The sequence below is a fragment of the Pelecanus crispus genome, chromosome 5 (assembly GCF_030463565.1).
Source record: "Pelecanus crispus isolate bPelCri1 chromosome 5, bPelCri1.pri, whole genome shotgun sequence".
In the NCBI taxonomy this organism is placed as follows: domain Eukaryota; kingdom Metazoa; phylum Chordata; class Aves; order Pelecaniformes; family Pelecanidae; genus Pelecanus; species Pelecanus crispus.
The window spans coordinates 58,059,502-58,079,633 of record NC_134647.1 but is presented as its reverse complement, the minus strand read 5'-3'; the positions used below and the strand labels follow the sequence as shown (position 1 = coordinate 58,079,633).

The following is a 20,132-nucleotide window of genomic DNA, read 5'->3' as shown; positions in this document are numbered from 1 at the left end:
GCTGCAGTAATTTATCCCAGACAAGACTCCTTCTTCTCCAGTATCTCTTTTTTTCTTAAACTACTGACTCCAACATATTTTTTTTTTCTTTTTCTTAGGAAAAGGCTTTGTTTTATATCTTTTTAAAAGACATTACTTGCATTCAATTTATGCACTACAAAACTCAATGGGAAGATAAGAAAAAAGAGAAAACTACTGATCAGAAATGAAAAGGACTAATCCACATAGAAATGATGAGGATAGGATAAGTCTAGCACATTGTGGCTAATAATACTATTTTTAATTCTCAGTAGGATTTTAAAAAAGCAAAGTATTATACAGAGACATAAAACTACAAATAATTAATGCACAGGTATGCTACTTTATTGCTGGTATGTCCCAAGGCTTCTGAATGGTTTTTAGCAGGGAGGAACACTGGCAAATGGGTAAAAGCCACTGTACACCAAAGATGTACCCCCATACTTGATTTTACCCACTGTGCAAGTGTCCATTTCCTTCCCCAAACCTACTCAGAGTGCTTACTAAGTTGTAGGTGCAGAGTCTTTCCAGGATGAAGGACATGTTCACATTTAAAAGAGGAGTAAATAAAAAAAAAACTTAGTTGAGATGTATGAAACTATAGTATCTCTGGCTACATATTGATTGCTGAAGTCCTTGAAATTTTGAACAGAACTATGTTACACTCACATCTGAAATATTATGGAAATATTATGGAAATAGATTACCGGCACAAAGAGGGAAAGGCTTCCATTCACCATTAAGACATTTTATTTTCATTTTCTTAGCATTGACAGAGCCTGGTTTACATCCACAAATTACTTCTTCACCATGCAAAAACTGGGTCTGGTCTTTCTGATGAAGAACAACATTTGGAATAGAAGAAGGTGATCCACATGGCATTTTGTCTTCTGTTGAGAAGAGCAGAAATATTCCACAATAATATCGAAGTCATATATGAATAGCTGAAAGAACTTAAATAAAAGTAACTATATTTGCATTTGGTGAGTCAAACTTACTCCCATTAATTGTAACAACTAAACTTCAATACAGCAAGTGTTCAAGGATTGAAAAGATGCAAGCTCCATGCTGTACTTTTTTAAACTATCACTGCTGCTCATGGAAGACATGTCAGAATGTGTATGTATAGGGACAGAGTAAACCAGTCCACAAAACCCCACCATTTACTGGTTCTGCTGTTAGATGATCCTGCGCCATAAGAACACCCCAAATTATTTTCTGTATTTACAGATTTTCAGCTTGAATATTGAATTCTACTTCAATTCTGAGACACCGTCTTAATAAACAAGTAATAGTTTTGCACAAGTGTTTTTTAACTCCTGTCATTGATATTCATACTCTCAGGTTTGAGGTACAGTACCTAATGACATGCACAGAAAGTGGGTGCTTTTGCCTAGGCAGTAGACTTGACTGTAGAACTATTCACCGTTTCAGTATCAGGACTATAAAAAACTGTTGGACATGTCTGACTAGCCCAGGGAAGACAGCAACTTACTTAATGCATTCATAGTCACCGTGTTTGTAGCCCTGTGCCCTAGTAACATACAGTATTGCCATTGCTAGAAAGAGGTCTCAGAGTTTGTACTGAGCTTGCAAGACCTCAGGATAGAGGCTTATCATGCTTACTTTGTCAGAACCTGTCCTGACCTGCCTGGAGGCTTCGTTTTACTTGTTTTAGCTGTAACAGCAATTTTTCTAGTGACCAGACTATAGCTATTCATTTCACTTTTGGTTATCTCTGTATGGCACAACCATAACTTTATATACACAGTAGTAACAAGTTTTTTATCTCTGTAGAGTGAGTAATTGTAACTCTAATATAATGATGCAGGTGAATACAGGGCTGGTATGATAACAGAGTCCTTGAGGAGTGGGGACAAAGGTTGGGTGTGGCAGAGTAGAGGCACAGGATGGTAAGAGACAGGGCATAGCCTGGCACCCCAAGGCTATGAATAGCTCATAAAAGGCCAGCTTAGACCTGGAGCTGATCAAAATTTGTTTTAGGGGTAATACAAAGAACAAAGAACAAATATCTAACACATTTAAAACATACTTAACGTATCTAATTCAGAACTTGCAGACCAGTGAAAAAAGGACAAGGCATAAAAGCATGCTAGCACACCTAAAAATTACCCCAAGCAGATCCTGTAAGGAGGAAGAGGAAATCATCAGCATCAACATCTTATTCCTCCCAGTGAATGATTTGAGATACTGATAATGTGCTGCAGCTTCCCTCCAAAACACACCAGACTGAAGCCATTGTCTTTAGAACCCAAATGGGCAGTGGAAGGGTGAGCATAACACCAGAAAAAGGGGTAAATAAGAGAAAGTGTGTATACAACAATTGTAACTATATATTAGAAATTATTTGTATTACTTAGATATTCTGTTTTATTTATATATTTATAATTATTCCTTATATATTACACATTTATTTTCTTTCTCTTCCTATAATAATTTGATCTGGACTCACAAAAATTCTTTGATTGGATTGTTAAGATTTCAATTATACTACTAATAAAGTTTTGGCTTTACTTATAGTGTGTTTTTACTTTTCATCCATAACGTGATTTTGAGCGCAACGTTATACCTGCAAATATGTAATTTTAATTGTGAAAATATCTGTGATGTATTAGCCTACAGTGAATTATAGACTTCTCACAAGCAAGAGTTACATAGATTACCAATGCAAGAGGGAGGAGATGACCATTTTCCATCAACACATTCTATTTCCTTTGATCCAACCAATTTAAATTCCATGTTGCATTCATATTGCTTTCTGTCCCCATGCCGATACTGTTCCACAAAGCCATCAGCAATACTTCCACTGGTAATCTCAGGCGGAGGTCCACAGCCTCTGACGTTCACTGAAATCAAGAGATTAAATCTATGCTCTGAACTCAGTCCTTTTAGCACAGTTATATGTGACACAAAACACATCGAATTTGCTGTTTAAAGCTAAGAAAAATCGGTAGAACAGGTTAAAAAGGTCATTGGTTTATGCCTTTGAATATCTGGATTTGTGTTGGGCTGGAGATCACAAACAGATATTCATGACCCTGACTCAGTCTACTCTTCTACTTCCATGCACTGTCAATCCTGCTAAGATAAAAGAAGTGGTTGATAAAACCAATCCAGTCTTAAGAGAAAAGAAGAGTTATATGGATGACAACTTCAGTATTTTTTTTAAAGGTGAAAATTTGCAAGTAATAATAACATATGTTATAAAAATCACCCAACGAGTGATATGTACTGTATATTAAAGGAATTCACTTCTGATGGAGTGAATGGAACTCCTGTTAAGGGAGCTTAAAATGCTTCTGAGCTAAAGAGCCAACTACATGAAATATACTTGTTTTTAAATGTAAAAGAGAGTGAGCAAAAAGGATGAGAGCATGGAAGACAACAAGGAAATTGATCGAGTGGGAAGGAAGGGAGATGAAAAATATGAGATCCCTTCATCTTTTCAAGCTGCCTCATGAAAGGGCATAGCACCAGCAAAATAAACCCTTTTCAGATGCCACTAAGTTGTGCTCTGTCTTAAAAAGGATGAGAAGCATAAGGGCATATATCTTCCCTTCTGCATGATTTTGTTCATCCTACTGGATGAAGCTGAGGAATTTCACAGGGAAAACATTTCACTGAGTTTCTCCTGCTTGGGTGCAGTTCTGTGTCATCTCCAAAACAGTTGTCTTTCTTCAATATCATGTGATCAGAAAAAGGAACATAGGGTACAATATCTGATGGGCATCAACATTAGACAGTGGCAAAACTTAGGACATTTGGGATACAGTACGAGAGGACATTACTCAAATTAATCACTCCTGGCTGCCATATTGCACATTATTCATGTCTTTTTGAATAATAAATAATTTTTCATACATTATAGTCAATAACCTGAGTGAAATTTTGCACAAGCCACTTACCAGCTCACCTTCAGTTATTGCAGAACTCCTGGCATAACTAAAGCTAACTAACTAACGAACTGGCATAACTAAAGCTAACAGAAAGTTCAACACTGAAAGTTCAACTGTTCAGAATTTTTCACTTAAAATAGCAAAACACTATGAAATGATCCAAAGAGGACAATTTCCTGCCCTTTTAGAGATGAAGGTGGGATAATTGTTCTTGGGAGTAAGACTGGCTTACGGAAGGTGTCTGCAGCAGTCTTCAGGACCCAGGCATTTTCATATATTTCCTAGTACAATAAAGTTAACAGAAGAATTACCTTTACACACTGGTGGTGATGGAAACCATCCAAAGTAATAGCACTGAGCAGAGGCAGGTCCCACTCTGATGTAATTGTTTGCACAGGTAAATTTCACAACATCTCCATTAAGGTATTTATCCTTCATGGGAGAAAAATCTCCATCGGACAATGCTGGCATTTTACATTCTATTTCTACAAAGACAAAATATTTTAACATAGAGTGTACACCCTACAAAAAGTATATGAAATCCTAATGATTAGAACAAAACCAAAAAAAGTCTTAAAGAAAAAAACTTCACAAAGAGTATACAGAGTTACACTGATTAGCAAACACAACAATATTCTTACCAAGACACTGGGGCTTTGGACTCCATTCACCATTTATGTCACACGTTGTGGTACCAGTTGGCATATTATTTGCAGTTTGATATCCCTCCAAACATGCATACTCAATTGTATCTTCAGGCATGAAAATAGTTTTATTTGCGTGGTTATTCAAAACATCCAAACAAGGTGTTTTACATGATTCTGTAGAATAAAACAAAGTTAGTGCACTTTGTGATCCAGAAACACTGTCCTTTGGGACCATCATTTCTGTACGTGCTTTAGGGTGTGCTAGTCTACTGAACTACTCAGTATATTTGAAACATTAAAAATTCTGCATTGCCAGAATATGAATGTAGAATATCATATGTAGCATATTCACATAATATCTATTGCATTAATCTTCAGAAATATGTGTATAGAAGTAATATCTAGCATAAATATTTCTTCCTCAGATTCAATTCCTTTCCTTCTACTACATATTATTATTGGTGTCATAGCAAACAGTTTGTACTCCTGTTCCCCGTGGTCATTTGTGAGGGGGTCAGGAAAAAAGCCAAAAATCCGAGGTAAAGGTAGTCTGAAATAAAAGGACAAGATAAAATATCAGCTCAAGCTGGTCAATATTACAAGCCTTGGTATCATAACACCAGAAGATTAAGTCTCTTCTTTTACTATCCTATGCCCCTCTTCAGGAGAGGAAGGAACTTCTAAGAGGAAAAAGGCAACAATAGTATGGAGGTATTTTCAGGAAAAAGCACTCTGGTGTTTTTCACAAATGTACTTTTTAACATCAGGGCTGACATATGCATAGTGCTTTCTATGCATAGTGATACATCCTTCCAAATAATTAATTCCATTTTTCTCTAGTTTTGTCACATTTAAAGAAAGTTCTTGGCAGAATCCCTTGGTTCACAGGCATTTCTTCATAAATCTTCCCTCACAAGTGTGAAAGGCGGGAGAATTGGGAGTAAATTTGGGTATATGTACCTTGTATCAGGTAAGAATCACTGGAGAGGTCAGTGATTACCATCTACTAATCACTGGAGAGGTCAGTGATTACCATCTACTTCATGCTAGAGGTCCAGAAAGATAACTCACTTAGAAGACAGTAGATATTTTCTTTTCCTTCCTTCCTTCCTTCCTTCCTTCCTTCCTTCCTTCCTTCCTTCCTTCCTTCCTTCCTTCCTTCCTTCCTTCCTTCCTTCCTTCCTTCCTTCCTCCCTTCCTCCCTTCCTCCCTTCCTCCCTTCCTCCCTTCCTGTTTTCTCTCTCTATTTCTTGGAGCCTCAGAAAGGTTAATCTCTGGATCAGTCCTCTATTTAAGTCTCTCTCTGCCCAGCAAGAAAACTACCAATCTAGACAAAAATCTGAATACACAGGACATCATGCACCAGTGACAATGATACGGAGGTCTGCAAGCCTTTATGCTACTCACTGATGCACTTTGGAGGTGGAGTCCAACCATTCTCTTGACACTGTGTCTCTCCTCTGTCTTGTCCTTCTGGAGTTAAAAAGCCAGCATAACATCTATAGGTGGCATTCTCCCATAAATTAAATGTCTCTCTGCCGATGAAATGACCATTGTGAAAACTGATTTTCTGGCATTTTTCTGAAAGAGATAGAATTTCTTCCAAGTAAAACTCTGCTAAACTACATGCTTATAATGCATAGAAGAAGGGGTACAAATGAAACAGCAGTAGGATTCAGAACATTTTTAAGAGCACATGAATTTTTGCTTCTGCATTGAGCTGTCTTCCTGGGGGACAACTGGAAAGTGAAAAGTCAAAGTTCACAGTTACCAACGCATGCAGCACAAACAGGGATGGACAGGGGTTTGATTTGCAGCAATCCTATAAACTTCCAAAATTGTATGTCCACATCCAGCCTTCACTAGAAATGAAATTCATGTTCAGCGTGCATGGCACTGTGCATGCATAAAGAGGACCTTCTGTCTATACTGGAAGTGGGGGCATGCCAGAGATCACCACAGTGTGCACATACCACCTCAGTTCTACCAAAGGGAAATCATGCAGAGTGCACGTACTGCAGGACTTAAGCAAATTTGTACCAAAGGACCCCTTCTTGCACACTGAAAGACTAGTGCAGACAGACCCAACGCTGTAACTGATTTCACATCACTTGGAATACATTGTTTAAGCCAGTCTAAACAGATGGAAATCAGTCATTTTAGTTGGATGTTATGGTCTTGTATTCTGAAAGAAAACTGTAGTACACTAAATTCTTTACAAATAAATTATTCTGTGAAGCAGTTTCTTCATTTTAAGAAATTACTGCGACAGAAAATAACAATATTTGTGCATTAGAGAGTCAAGTAAACAAAGACACACACACAAAGACTTTGAGGAACAACAGAGGATGTATTTGAGCATTGGGAACAGAGTAATGATACTTTCATGCAACAGCTTCAAAAGTTTAAATTTCACATCAAATTTTTCAGTGTTTATACCAGTAATGCCCATGATTGCCTAACACTAGGAATCATCAAATTTTATTTCGTTTGCTCATGCTTTGTTGAAATCTCAGTGGGTGGAGGTCCAAAACATTCTATGGTCAGTGTCTCTGCCAGGGTGGAATTGTTCCCTAAAAAAATATTTTTACATTCTAAGAAAAGTTAGGTTGAATTCTTTTTTTTTGACCATATGAAATCATTATGTAAAGTATTTAAAGTTCCTGTGAGACATTCTAGAAATTCCAGGCTTGATGCAATTCAGGAACTAAAGCTGGAAACAGAGTTATGAGAGGTAACCTTTCTATTCCTCCCCGCTTCCAGTATGATGCCAATTGGAAAGTGTCCTGGTTTCAGCTGGGATAGAGTTAATTTTCTTCCTAGTAGCAGGCATAGTGCTGTGTTTTGGATTTAGTAGGAGAAGAATGTTGATAACACACCCATGTTTTAGTTGTTGCTAAGTACTGCTTGTGCTAGTCAAGGACTTTTCAGCTTCCCATGCTCTGCCAGGTGCACAAGAAACTGGGAGGGGGCAGAGCCAGGATAGTTGATGCAAACTGACCAAAGGGCTATTCCATACCACGTAACGTCATGCTCAGTATATAAACTGGGGGGGGTTGGCCAGGGAGCAGCGATCGCTGCTCGGGAACTGTCTGGGTATCGGTCGGCAGGTGGTGAAAAATTGCATTGTGCATCACTTGCTTTGTATATTGTTGTTGTTGTTATTATTATAATGTTACTGTTATCATTACTGTTTTACTTTATTTCAATTATTAACCTGTTCTTCTCTCAACCCAGGAGTGTTTCTCACTCTTACTCCTCTGATTCTCTCCCCCATCCCATGAGGGTAGGAGGAGTGAGCAAGCAGCTGTGTGGTGCTTAGTCGCTGGCTGGGGCTAAACCGTGACAGTCCTTTTTGGCGCCCTACGTGGGGCTCGAACGGTTTGAGATAATAACAGATTAACCAGAGTGTGTTAAGGAATCCGTTAACAGTTGCCAGTCACAATATTAGTTCATCTGATCTGCACAATGCTCCTTTTTTTACTGCACATGTTAAAGATTGGTGTTGGTTTTTGCAGTTTGCTGTGCTCTGTGGTGATTAGTGATGTTATGCCTGGGAGATCTGTGATTAAAACACTGACCTCGAGCAGTGTTTGGTATCTTGGGTTTGTACTGAAGCCATTACTGTACTTCGGGTATCACCTTGTGGAGAGGATTAGCAATTATACCTCTTCCTCTGAGAGGTTTTTTGTGGAGGAAATACAGAACAGTACCTTTGCTACATTCTTCTATGATGTTTCCTCCTTCATTACAATAACTTTTCAGTATCTTGAACATCCTTGGGTAGTTAAGATACATCTATTGCTATTTCTTGGGAATACTGTTTCGGTTTTGATGAAGGTTAGTAAGCAATTTAAGAACATCATCCAGAGATCTGCCCCAAGGCTGGATAGTTATGAGTGGCAAGGTGTGTGGGACAGTATGGGCAAGTACCTAGGGCAGTGGGCACCTCCAGTGCTTTGGAACTTCACCCCTGAACAAGTGCAGAATCCTGAAGAACTAGTAAAGTATTTGGAAAAAGTATGTTGTCACCCTGGCAACTCCAGAGAGACACAAATCATTGCAACATGCAGGGGGCTGGCCCATGCCTATCGAGCTGTGGTCAACACTATTCAGTGCCCTCAAGGGAAAGAGAAGGTCTCTGGATCTGATGACAAGACAACAGGCACTGCGGCCACTCCAATCCCTGCCACAGACACTGTGGCCACTCCAACCTTGGTGACAGGCACTGCGGCTACCCCAACCCCCACCGCAGGCACTGCAGCCACTCCAACCCCAGTAACAGGCACTGTGGCTAAACCAGAGAACCAACCCACGCCGGTATCAGTTGCCCCTATACAGAAGAAAAAATACACAAGAAAATCAGCTCGTTTAGTAAGGGATGAAGATGAACCAGGGCCATCACGAGAACCAGAGGAGGAAGAACCCGTAAATGAGATGGTAACTACTCGATCCCTATCCCTGAGTGAGCTGCGAGACATGCGAAAAGATTTCAGTCGTCATCCAGGCGAGCACATCATCATCTGGCTGCTCCGATGCTGGGATAACGGGGCCAGTAGCCTGGATTTAGAGGGTAAGGAAGCCAAGCAGCTGGGATCCCTTTCCAGGGAAGGGGGCATTGACAAAGCAATTGGAAAAGGGGAAAAACCACTCAGCCTCTGGAGGCGACTTCTGTCAAGCGTGAAGGAAAGGTATCCCTTCAAGGAGGATGTTTTATACCGCCCAAGCAAATGGACCACCATAGAGAAGGGTATCCAGTACCTGAGGGAATTAGGCGTGCTGGAGGTGATTTACAGTGACCTGAATGATGAGCAGTTACCCCAAGATCCAGATGAAGTCAGGTGCACACAACCCATGTGGCGGAAGGTGGTACGGAGCGCACCAGCATCGTATGCCAACTCGTTGGCAATACTGGCCTGGAAAGATGACGAGGCACCAACGGTGGATGAAGTGGCTAGATGACTCCGGGAATACGAAGAAAGTATCTCTTCCTCCCTATGGGCCTGTATCTTGGCTGTGGAAAAACTGTTCCGAGAGTTCCAGCAACGCAGAGAGGATGTGTCCTGCTCCCCACCTGTGCGGACCGGTGTCTCAGCCATTAGGAGTCAATGTCCTTATGCTCAAGAGAGAGGATATAGAGGATACACACCACGGGGCACCCTGTGGTTGTACCTGCGTGATCACGGAGAGGACATGAGGAAGTGGGGATAGAAAATCCACCTCAACCCTAGAGGCACGGGTGCAGGAGTTGCAAGGAAAAACTATTACAAAAGGCGGTTCTCCCAGGAAAATTGCAGCTCCAGTTTCCAGTGAGCAGTTCCCCAGACAGAGTAAGAGGGCTAATTTTACTTCCGACCTCGATCAGGGGACTTTTGATTCACATTTACAGGAAGTGAAGAGTGAATACTGTGACCAGTGTTAGAGGGGCCCTGCCTCCAGCCAGGTGGAGGAAAGGGACAACCGGATTTACTGGACTGTGTGGATTTGATGGCCTGGAACGTCAGACCCACAGGAGTATAAGGCTCTAGTGGACACCGGTGCACAGTGTACCCTAATGCCATCAAGTTATAGAGGGGCAGAACCCATTTGTATTTCCGGAGTGACAGAGGGATCCCAACAGCTAACTGTATTGGAGACTAAAGTGAGCCTAACTGGGAATGAGTGGCAGAAGCACCCCATTGTGACTGGCCCAGATGCTCTGTGCATCCCTGGCATAGATTACCTCAGGAGGGGGTATTTCAAGGACCCAAAAGGGTACCGGTGGGCTTTTGGTATAGCTGCCTTGGAGATGGAGGAAATTAAACAGCTGTCCACCTTGCCTGGTCTCTCAGAGGACCCTTCTATTGTGGGGTTGCTGAGGGTCGAAGAACAACAGGTGCCAATTGCTACCACAACTTTACACAGCCGGCAATATCGCACCAACAGAGACTCCCTGCTTCCCATCCATAACCTGATTCGTCGACTGGAGAGCCAGGGAGTGATCAGCAAGACTCGCTCACCCTTTAACAGTCCCATATGGCCAGTGCGAAAGTCTAATGGGGAGTGGAGACTAACAGTGGACTATCGTGGCCTGAACGAAGTTACGCCGCCGCTGAGTGCTGCTGTGCCAGACATGCTAGAATTTCAATACGAACTGGAGTCAAAGGCGGACAAGTGGTAGGCACAATTGATATCGCTAATGTGTTTTTCTCAATCCCTTTGGCAGTAGAGTGCAGGTCCCAGTTTGCTTTTACCTGGAGGCGTGTTCAGTACACCTGGAACCAACTGCCCCAGGGGTGGAAGCACAGCCCCACCATTTGCCATGGACTGATCCAGACGGCACTGGAACAGGGTGAAGCTCCAGAATACCTGCAGTACATTGATGACATCATTGTATGGGGCAATACAGCAGAAGAAGTTTTTGAGAAGGGAGAGAAAATAGTCCAAATCCTTCTGAAGGCCGGTTTTGCCATAAAACAAAGTAAGGTCAAGGGACCTGCACAGGAGATCCAGTTTTTAGGAATAAAATGGCAAGATGGGCGTCGTCAGATCCCAATGGATGTGATCAACAAAATAACAGCTATGTCTCCACCAACTAGCAAAAAGGAAACACAAGCTTTCTTAGGCGTTGTGGGTTTTTGGAGAATGCATATTCCAAATTACAGTCAGATTGTAAGCCCTCTCTATCAAGTGACCCGGAAGAAGAATGATTTCAAATGGGGCCCTGAGCAACAACAAGCCTTTGAACAAATTAAACGGGAGATAGTTCATGCAGTAGCCCTTGGGCCAGTCCGGGCAGGGCAGGATATTAAAAATGTGCTCTACACCGCAGCTGGGGAGAATGGCCCTAGCTGGAGCCTCTGGCAGAAAGCACCAGGGGAGACTCGAGGTCGACCCCTAGGGTTTTGGAGTCGGGGATACAGAGGATCTGAAGCCTGCTATACTCCAACTGAGAAAGAGGTATTGGCAGCATATGAAGGGTATCGAGCTGCTGCGGAAGTGGTTGGTACTGAAGCACAGCTCCTGCTGGCACCCCGACTGCCGGTGCTGGGCTGGATGTTCAAAGGGAGGGTCCCCTCTACACATCATGCAACTGATGCTATGTGGAGTAAGTGGGTTGCGCTAATTACACAACGGGCTCGAATAGGAAACCCCAGTCACCCAGGAATCTTGGAAGCGATCACGGACTGGCCAGAAAGCAAAAATTTTGGAATATCACCAGAGGAGGCGGTGACACGTGCCAAGGAGGCCCCACTGTGTAATACATTGCCAGAAAATGAGAAGCAATATGCCCTGTTCACTGATGGGTCCTGTTGTCTTGTGGGAAAGCATCGGAGGTGGAAAGCTGCTGTATGGAGTCCTACACGAAAAGTTGCAGAAGCTGCCGAAGGAGAAGGGGAGTCAAGTCAGTTTGCAGAGGTGAAAGCCATCCAGCTGGCTTTAGATATTGCTGAACAAGAAAAGTGGCCAGTTCTTTATCTCTATACTGACTCATGGATGGTGGCAAATGCCTTGTGGGGGTGGTTGCAGCAATGGAAGCAGAGCAACTGGCAGCGCAGAGGCAGACCCATCTGGGCTGCCACACTGTGGCAAGATATCGCTGCCCGGGTAGAGAACCTAGTTGTAAAAGTTCGTCACGTAGATGCTCATGTACCTAAGAGTCGGGCCACTGAAGAACATCAAAACAACCAGCAGGCGGATCAGGCTGCTAAGATTGAAGTGGCTCAGGTGGATCTGGACTGGCAACATAAGGGTGAACTATTCATAGCTCGGTGGGCCCATGACGCCTCAGGCCATCAAGGAAGGGATGCAACGTATAAATGGGCTCGTGATCGAGGTGTGGACTTAACTATGGACAGTATTGCACAGGTTATTCATGAATGTGAAACATGCACTGCAATCAAGCAAGCCAAGCGGTTCAAGCCCCTCGGGTATAGTGAACGATGGCTAAAATATAAATATGGGGAGACCTGGCAGGTTGATTATATCACACTCCCACAAACCTGCCAAGGCAAGCGCTATGTGCTTACGATGGTGGAAGCAACCACTGGATGGCTGGAAACATATCCCGTGCCCCATGCCACTGCCCGGAACACCATCCTGGGCCTTGAAAAGCAAGTCCTGTGGCGACATGGCACCCCAGAAAGAATTGAGTCAGACAACGGGACTCATTTCCGAAACAACCTCATAGACACCTGGGCCAAAGAGCACGGCATTGAGTGGGTATATCACATCCCCTATCATGCACCAGCCTCGGGGAAAATTGAATGATACAATGGGCTGTTAAAGACTATCCTGAGAGCAATGGGTGGTGGGACATTCAAACATTGGGATACGCATTTGGCAAAAGCCACTTGGTTAGTCAACACCAGGGGATCTGCCAGTTGAGCTGGCCCTGCCCAATCAAAACTTCTACAGACTGTAGAAGGAGATAAAGTCCCTGTAGTGCACATAAAAAATATGCTGGGGAAGACAATCCGGGTTACTTCCCCCTCTGGCAAAGGCAGACCCATTTGTGGGATTGCTTTTGCTCAAGGACCTGCGTGCACTTGGTGTGTGATGCGAAAGGATGGGGAAGTCCAATGTGTACCTCAAGGGAATCTGATTTTGGGTGAAAATAGTCAATGAACTGATTTGTATGATGTTAAGTATATAATACTATATGTTATGGTTGTTATATGCCACATCAATGGTATTAGAGTAAGAATTGCCCAGCTTAATGAAAATGAACTTTGATGAAACCGTGTTGGAATGAGAACTGGCTTCAGCATGCAGCAATCCAACACTGCACACCACCTCTCCTGCTCTGAAAGACTGTGATGACAGATGGAACCCAAAGTCATGGACTAAATGAACCCAATGGACATTTTAGAGGGATGGACCATAGACAAAGGGAATGATATCTGTGTGTATATATCAAGATAGGGAAAGTGGTAGTGATTAATTAGAACACATTGGAGAGGGGAGGCCCTGTGCATGACGTAGATGGTATAGAGTAAAGGGTGGATACTGTCCTGATTTCAGCTGGGATAGAGTTAATTTTCTTCCTAGTAGCAGGCATAGTAATGTGTTTTGGATTTAGAATGAGAAGAATGTTGATAACACACCCATGTTTTAGTTGTTGCTGAGTACTGCTTATGCTAGTCAAGGACTTTTCGGCTTCCCATGCTCTGCCAGGCGCACAAGAAACTGGGAGGGGGCAGAGCCAGGACAGTTGATGCAAACTGACCAAAGGGCTATTCCATACCACGTAACGTCATGCTCAGTATATAAACTGGGGGGGGTTGGCCAGGGAGCAGCGATCGCTGCTCGGGAACTGTCTGGGTATCAGTCGGTGGGTGGTGAGCAATGCATTGTGCATCACTTGCTTTGTATATTATTATTATTATTATTATTTTGTTGTTACTATTATCATTACTATTTTACTTTATTTCAATTATTAAACGGTTCTTATCTCAACCCAGGAGTGTTTCTCACTCTTACTCCTCCAATTCTCTCCCCCATCCCATCGGGGCAGGGGGAGTGAGTGAGCGGCTGTGTGGTGCTTAGTGCTGGCTGGGGCTAAACCACGAGAGAAAGGAAGCAAGAGAAACAGGGATCAGGTAGCACAGTGAGAGGCTGAAAGGAGACAAGGAATTACAGATAGGGTGTGCAAGGGGAATGATTACTGTTTATTACATTACTGCACAGATGTTACAACAAGATTTCACTACTAAAGACAAAGGGACTATGACTCTCATCCCAGAGCTTGCATTCTAGCAGATCTGAATGAGCCACGTGTGGATGTTTTACAGGGTTACATTCTGCATGTTTGTATAGCGACTGACCTCAGCAACATACAGGGACATGAGAGCTGCATGAGCCAGTTAAGATAATCACAGCATTGTGTTTCAGTTATAGAGCACCTAGACTTAGAGTTACTAAGCAGTGGTGATAGATTAATGTAGGTGATGTGGTGATGGATTTACTGATTTTAGCTAGAAACCTCAACAAAATTCAAGCACACTCACTTTTACGGACACATCTTGGAGGAGGTAACCAGTCATCCTTTGTGCATGTGACTTCCCCACCTTCATGTTCAGGATAATAGTCACGGTTGCAGACATATTGACTTCTTTCACCTTCCTTGTAAACCGTCTTCTGTCTGCCTGAGAAATATCCATTTTGCAGCTCTCTGACTTTACAATTTTCTAAAGAAGGAAGGTAAGTACATTTAACCACAGCAATTTGTACAGCAAGAACTTGGGTAAATCAATTCTTAGGAGGACAGTTACTAAAAAAGGGCCTCCTAGCACCTTTCTGTATCCTTCTACACCAAAAAGACATTTGTGTTCAAAGCTGAATGAAAGCATGTTTTGTTTCACTGCCCTAAGATTAATGAATCACATGAACAGGAATGCAAGTCACTACATAAAGTGCTAAGAAGTGATCTAGTAAACAATATCACTTAGCTAGTGTTCATAAGCAAGGCTGGCTAACTTCAGTGCATCTGGTGTCATGTACACCAGCTCTGGTTTGGTCTGCTATGTCTCTAAAATGTTGATGTTTGCCCTGAGTGATTTTCAGCATTTGCCTCCAGGAGATTTTATCATCTCTGTGCAAATGTATCAGCCTCCCAAACCACCTCTAGAGGTTTTAGCAACAGCTAAGCATGCTGGCTTACAGCATCCTGTGCCCCCAAGAGCCCAGACACAAGGAAGATGGTTGAAGGAATGCTATATCTGTCTTACTTGAGTACCTGGTCCTTTCCTCCAAGCAGGACTCCACTCATTTTCTGCACTGAGCACCACTCCACTGAGGACAACAGGGAAAGATTAACCTTTTGTAATTCAATTCCAAGCCCTATCTGTAGGTAGGAACTTTACTATGACTGAAGATGTGTGTTAGCAGAGGAGGCCTCAGCTCACTGCTTTAAATCGATTTTCTATAGTTCAATCATTACATCAGTGTATCTGGATCTCTTGCTGATGCCACACTCACTTTCAGCTTATTGCAAGAATGTGCCACCTTCTCAGCTCCAAACGTTATCCAAAGGGACCAGGCAATGGATCTCAGAGAGGAACCTCTAGACAAAGTGCCCAAGCCTCGGAAGGAAGAATATATTTACATAGAGTAGAAACTCTCTGTTTGTATGTGCAGCTGTGTGTGCAGATGAAAGTAGATGCATGCATGTGACCCAGAAGCCAGAAAAGAGAAATATTTCCTATGTATTTCTTAATCTCATGGGTAGTTTCAGGAGTAAAGAATCTCCAAAAGCAGCATTTCAGCCTTATTCACTTCAGAGCATCACTTACCAACTGACAGTTTGAGCTCTGAAGATAGGATGACAATCTGGGTGCAGTTCCAGGGGTCAACTAAAGCAGTTCTACTTTAACAAACTGTTCTTTGTTCCATCTTGTGCTCCACTGGCATAAGTTCTGCTGCACAAACCTTTGATAATTGTAACAGGATTGAGCATATAGTGGAAATGTACTTACTGAGGCATTTTGGCTCTGGAGTCCAGTCCCTTCCAGAACATGTTACTGAAGCATGGTTTGCTCCACTTGGGGTTGAATAACCTGTATTGCATTGGTAATATACATAAGTCCCAGCCTTCACATGAGGGACATACTTTTTGTAGTACTCCATAAACTCGCCGTTTTCTATAGGTGCGTAGTCACATGGTTTCTCTTGAAATAGAATTTAACAGCAACAGTATCAACACACGCATGACAAAAAGCTCAGGACACAACTAATTCAGATTCAGCTTCATCATCTGACTGTTTTCTGAAACTGACAGAATCAGGACTGCACACCTTGGTCGTGCAGGAACAATCGCACTCTGTTTCTGGTGTCTTTGTCACTACCTATAGCTATATTGGTTCCCTCCGTTTCCATTGGAACCAACAGAAGTTTAGTCAATATTCTCAGTGGACTCCAAAGGCTGATTCATGAGACCAAATGTAAGTATTTATTCTCTGCTGAGATGACACTGTTTTTGTAGAGTGTCTCAACTAAATTTACTATACTGACTATGATGGGAGCCCAGACAGCTAGCTCAGATATAGACACTGAACTGTGGACTCAAAACTGAGATGAATCCTGTCACCATTTTCATCTGTAACTTTTTCAATTCTGCACCAAAAGCTCTTCCTAGCTCTTCTCATTTTTATTTTAAAAATGTAGTGGTTTTCTTTTGTTCTCTCAGTTCCTCAAAAGACCTGACCCTTTTCAGGGACAAGTCAAGGATAGAAGGAGGAGATTCCCAGAAGCTTTCGTTCAAGTTTACCCAGGGTGTCCTACTTGGCCATGGCAGGTAGGTTCCTCCTGAAGTACTCTGACCCAGAGCCTACCTGCTGGGGCAGGGGAGATCACCCACTGGACAGACCATTCAATAATGACTGAGGTGGTCTCAGAATGATACCTGAATTTTAGAACCCACACATACATAGAGAAAAGATTGATCCAGATACTAACAGTGCACTTTTTGGGAATAGTTCAAATCATTCAAAGGTTCATATACAAGACCGATTTCATCACAGTTTCTCTCACATCCTGTTTTCTAAGTTTTTCTTTTATTTGCAGTGACCAAAGATTGAAGAGTGCTGGATTGTGAAATTAATTGCTAATTTATTTATTTATTTGTTAATGCTGTGCCTACTGGGCAAAACTATCATTGTAGTTATGGGAAGTTTAAGTCAAGAAAGAACTGATAAACAATCAAGAATATCTTGTTTTGTTATTTGACAGGTTATAATAGGTAGAATAAAACTGTGATTGTTCATAATATACCAATGTACAACTGCAAGTAAAAATCTAAAGCTGTGAAAACTAGGATGAAAGATACCTTCCAACCATTACCTATGTTTTGATTTGGTTTGGATACTTTAACATTCACTATTTCCTCTTATCTTGACTGGCATGCTACTCCTCAAGTGGACCACAAACCTTCCTGACAGGGAGCTGACTATAGCACTTTTCAACACATACTTTCACAAATACAGTAATAGGTAATACCTGTGTTTATAAACACATGTAAATGTAGATTATACCATTGTTTTTATAGATTATTTTTCTAAACCATCAAATTAAGCTTTACATCACAGAGAAACACAACGAATAAGCAACTCCTATTTCTCATGCTTAAGTTTTTCTCTTGACCTCTTTTCACTGAGGTATTTCCAACAACTCTACATATTGTGTCTTCATTCATGAGAGCTACTTACTGATACAACCTGGATCAGGGACCCAGCCATTCCTGGTGCATTCAGCTGTGCTTTTGCCAGTCAATACCATAAATTGATATCCAGGATTACACTGCATTGTGATTACATCACCTCCTATGTAGTTGTCTTTTTTAGGTCTAAAGTCCCCATTGGGAATTCTTGGAGGAGAACATACAATTTCTAAATAAAAAGAGAAAAATTTGATGCTGATTTGAAGAATATGTTTATATTTATTGCATAAGTTCTTATTTTCATGGTATATTGAACATAACTGCATAAAATTGTTAAAAAGGTGTTTCTTAGGGTGAAGAAAAGGTTACATTTTTCTCCCATTCTTAGAAATGTATGGTTCAGTAAGAGAAGAGTGACAGCTGTTACTGATGTCATGCTAATTAGAAGATTAAAACTGAATTGCAAAGAGAATGGTTAGAGCAAGAACTAGAGGTGATCAAACTGAATTTGACTAATCTTTTCCAGGTCATTCAACAGCTGGAGCTCAAAATGACCTATGCTAGGCTCACTCACAGCTCTCCTGGTCTGGTTTATGGACACTGTCCCAAAGGAGGGCAGGTTCACTGGCACGTCCTAAATGGAGAAATAACTATGCTTAACTAGGAACTGATCATTCAAAGGCTGTGTGATTAAGATTAGGGTCTTGCACTGACACTGGAAGTATTTCACCAACAGAGAAAGGACAAGAATGCTATTCTAAAAAGCTCATGATATCCTTATGCTCAGAGAAGCCAGGCAAACATATTATTTATAAACCAAAGCTTGACTTTTGGGGTTTTTTTGTATTCTACTTCCAATTTAGAAAATATCACCAACACACTCAAGGCTGGGAGGGGTTGACTATAAGGTAACTAACTACAGGTTGGTCCTGCTGTGGAGTGAAGGTGGGTGAATCAGCTGTATGCATGTACTGCTGAATCATCTAGGCTCAGTGGCAAGTCAAGTAGGATCCAGAACCACTATCTGAATATGCCCCAAGTGTCAGAACCCAGTATATCAGAGTCGGGAAGAATGTTTTTTTTGGCACGTGTTTGTTGCTAAACTGTTGGCAATGCATATTAATTAGTATCATTACTAGTCTTGAAGCAGAAAGGTCAAGAACTAAGTGGGCATGAAGACTGACTACTCTTTATTTCTAAAGGAGTCTTTCTGAAAGAGGTCCCAGGAAGGTGGGTGGTACATACCATCCTACAATATTGCCAACATTTTTTTCCAGTTTCAAGTGTTTGGCAATTTCCTGAAGACAATTTAAGGCACTAATGACTTCCCCAAAATTTACATCAAACTATTTCAAATGGGACAGGACATGCATATTTCTGTTTGTGGGATTTAGAGATTTAATTATAGTCTTTAAGTGCTGTAGTTAAACGAAACTAAAGTAAAATCCATGACCCAGAGGGCTGATGTCAAACAGGACTAGCCTCAGAAATCATGGATTTGTCATCTTAACCGCTCAGAAAGCATTTGGGAGTTAGAAAGCAAGAGAGAGTTTCAGCATTGTAAATATATTATTTTGTAGAGATTCTCAGACAGTTTCTGATGGGAAGTTTGAACACCATGAATAATGTGGTTGTGCAATTACAGTTCTGATGACATTAAACAAATTGCTGTATTCATCCTAGACTAAGGGTCATGGACAGTGGCAGGATTCATGCATACCATGTTACTTTGGTCTCTTTATACATCACTTCATGTCCATGGTTCTTAGGGTTAGTGAACTTCAAATCTATGTTGTACACAATTCTTAACATAATGGCTGTGTAGAAAGCACTATTTTTTTCAGCTTTATGTATAATCCAGCACTACAATTCCACTGTAATTTTAAGCATAGACACTTATGGCCATCAATGGACTACTTATCTTTCTGAAATTAGACTACTTCACATTTGCTTGAACTCCTTTGGAAATGGCCATGTCAACTTCAGATTGTTCTTTCTACAACACTATCTTACTATTTCAGAACAACTCTTGAAAGGCAGCTTACAAACTTAAGTCAGGATTTTAATTTAAAAGATACTTTGAAACATACTTTTCTAATTTTCAGTCATTTCTGAAAGGTTGCACAGTACACTGACAATTTCTTACTGAAGTTCCATCAATGAAATAGGGATCATTTTTGAATTGTTTCTCTTTGTTTGGAACTGGTTGATCAGAACTACTAGTCTAGACATTTCAAGGATGGATATAATGACTAGCAACCAGGTGCTCAGTCTGCTCAAACTACAGTAAGACTCATCAGGACACTCAGACAAAATGCAGAGGTCAGTTCAGTGGGTCAAGCAAACTTCTATTGTCTCAAAACACAGGGTGAGATGCTGAGTGGTATTTTACTGAGTCATTTAGTCCTATGACTA

At 41.5% G+C, this 20,132-nt stretch overlaps 1 protein-coding gene across 1 annotated transcript in view; it reads right to left on the bottom strand.

Moving 5' to 3' along the window:
* The window catches only part of CFH (complement factor H), a 47,325-nt gene that overhangs the window by 11,779 nt on the left and 15,414 nt on the right, over positions 1–20,132 (bottom strand). Inside the window, exons 7-14 of the mRNA XM_075711209.1 lie at positions 17,767–17,946; positions 16,039–16,230; positions 14,572–14,751; positions 5,990–6,163; positions 4,577–4,756; positions 4,247–4,420; positions 2,703–2,885; positions 726–908 (exon numbers count right to left, since the gene is read on the bottom strand). Coding sequence (XP_075567324.1) covers positions 726–908; positions 2,703–2,885; positions 4,247–4,420; positions 4,577–4,756; positions 5,990–6,163; positions 14,572–14,751; positions 16,039–16,230; positions 17,767–17,946 — 1,446 coding nt within the window. The remainder of the gene's footprint in view (positions 1–725; positions 909–2,702; positions 2,886–4,246; positions 4,421–4,576; positions 4,757–5,989; positions 6,164–14,571; positions 14,752–16,038; positions 16,231–17,766; positions 17,947–20,132) is intronic.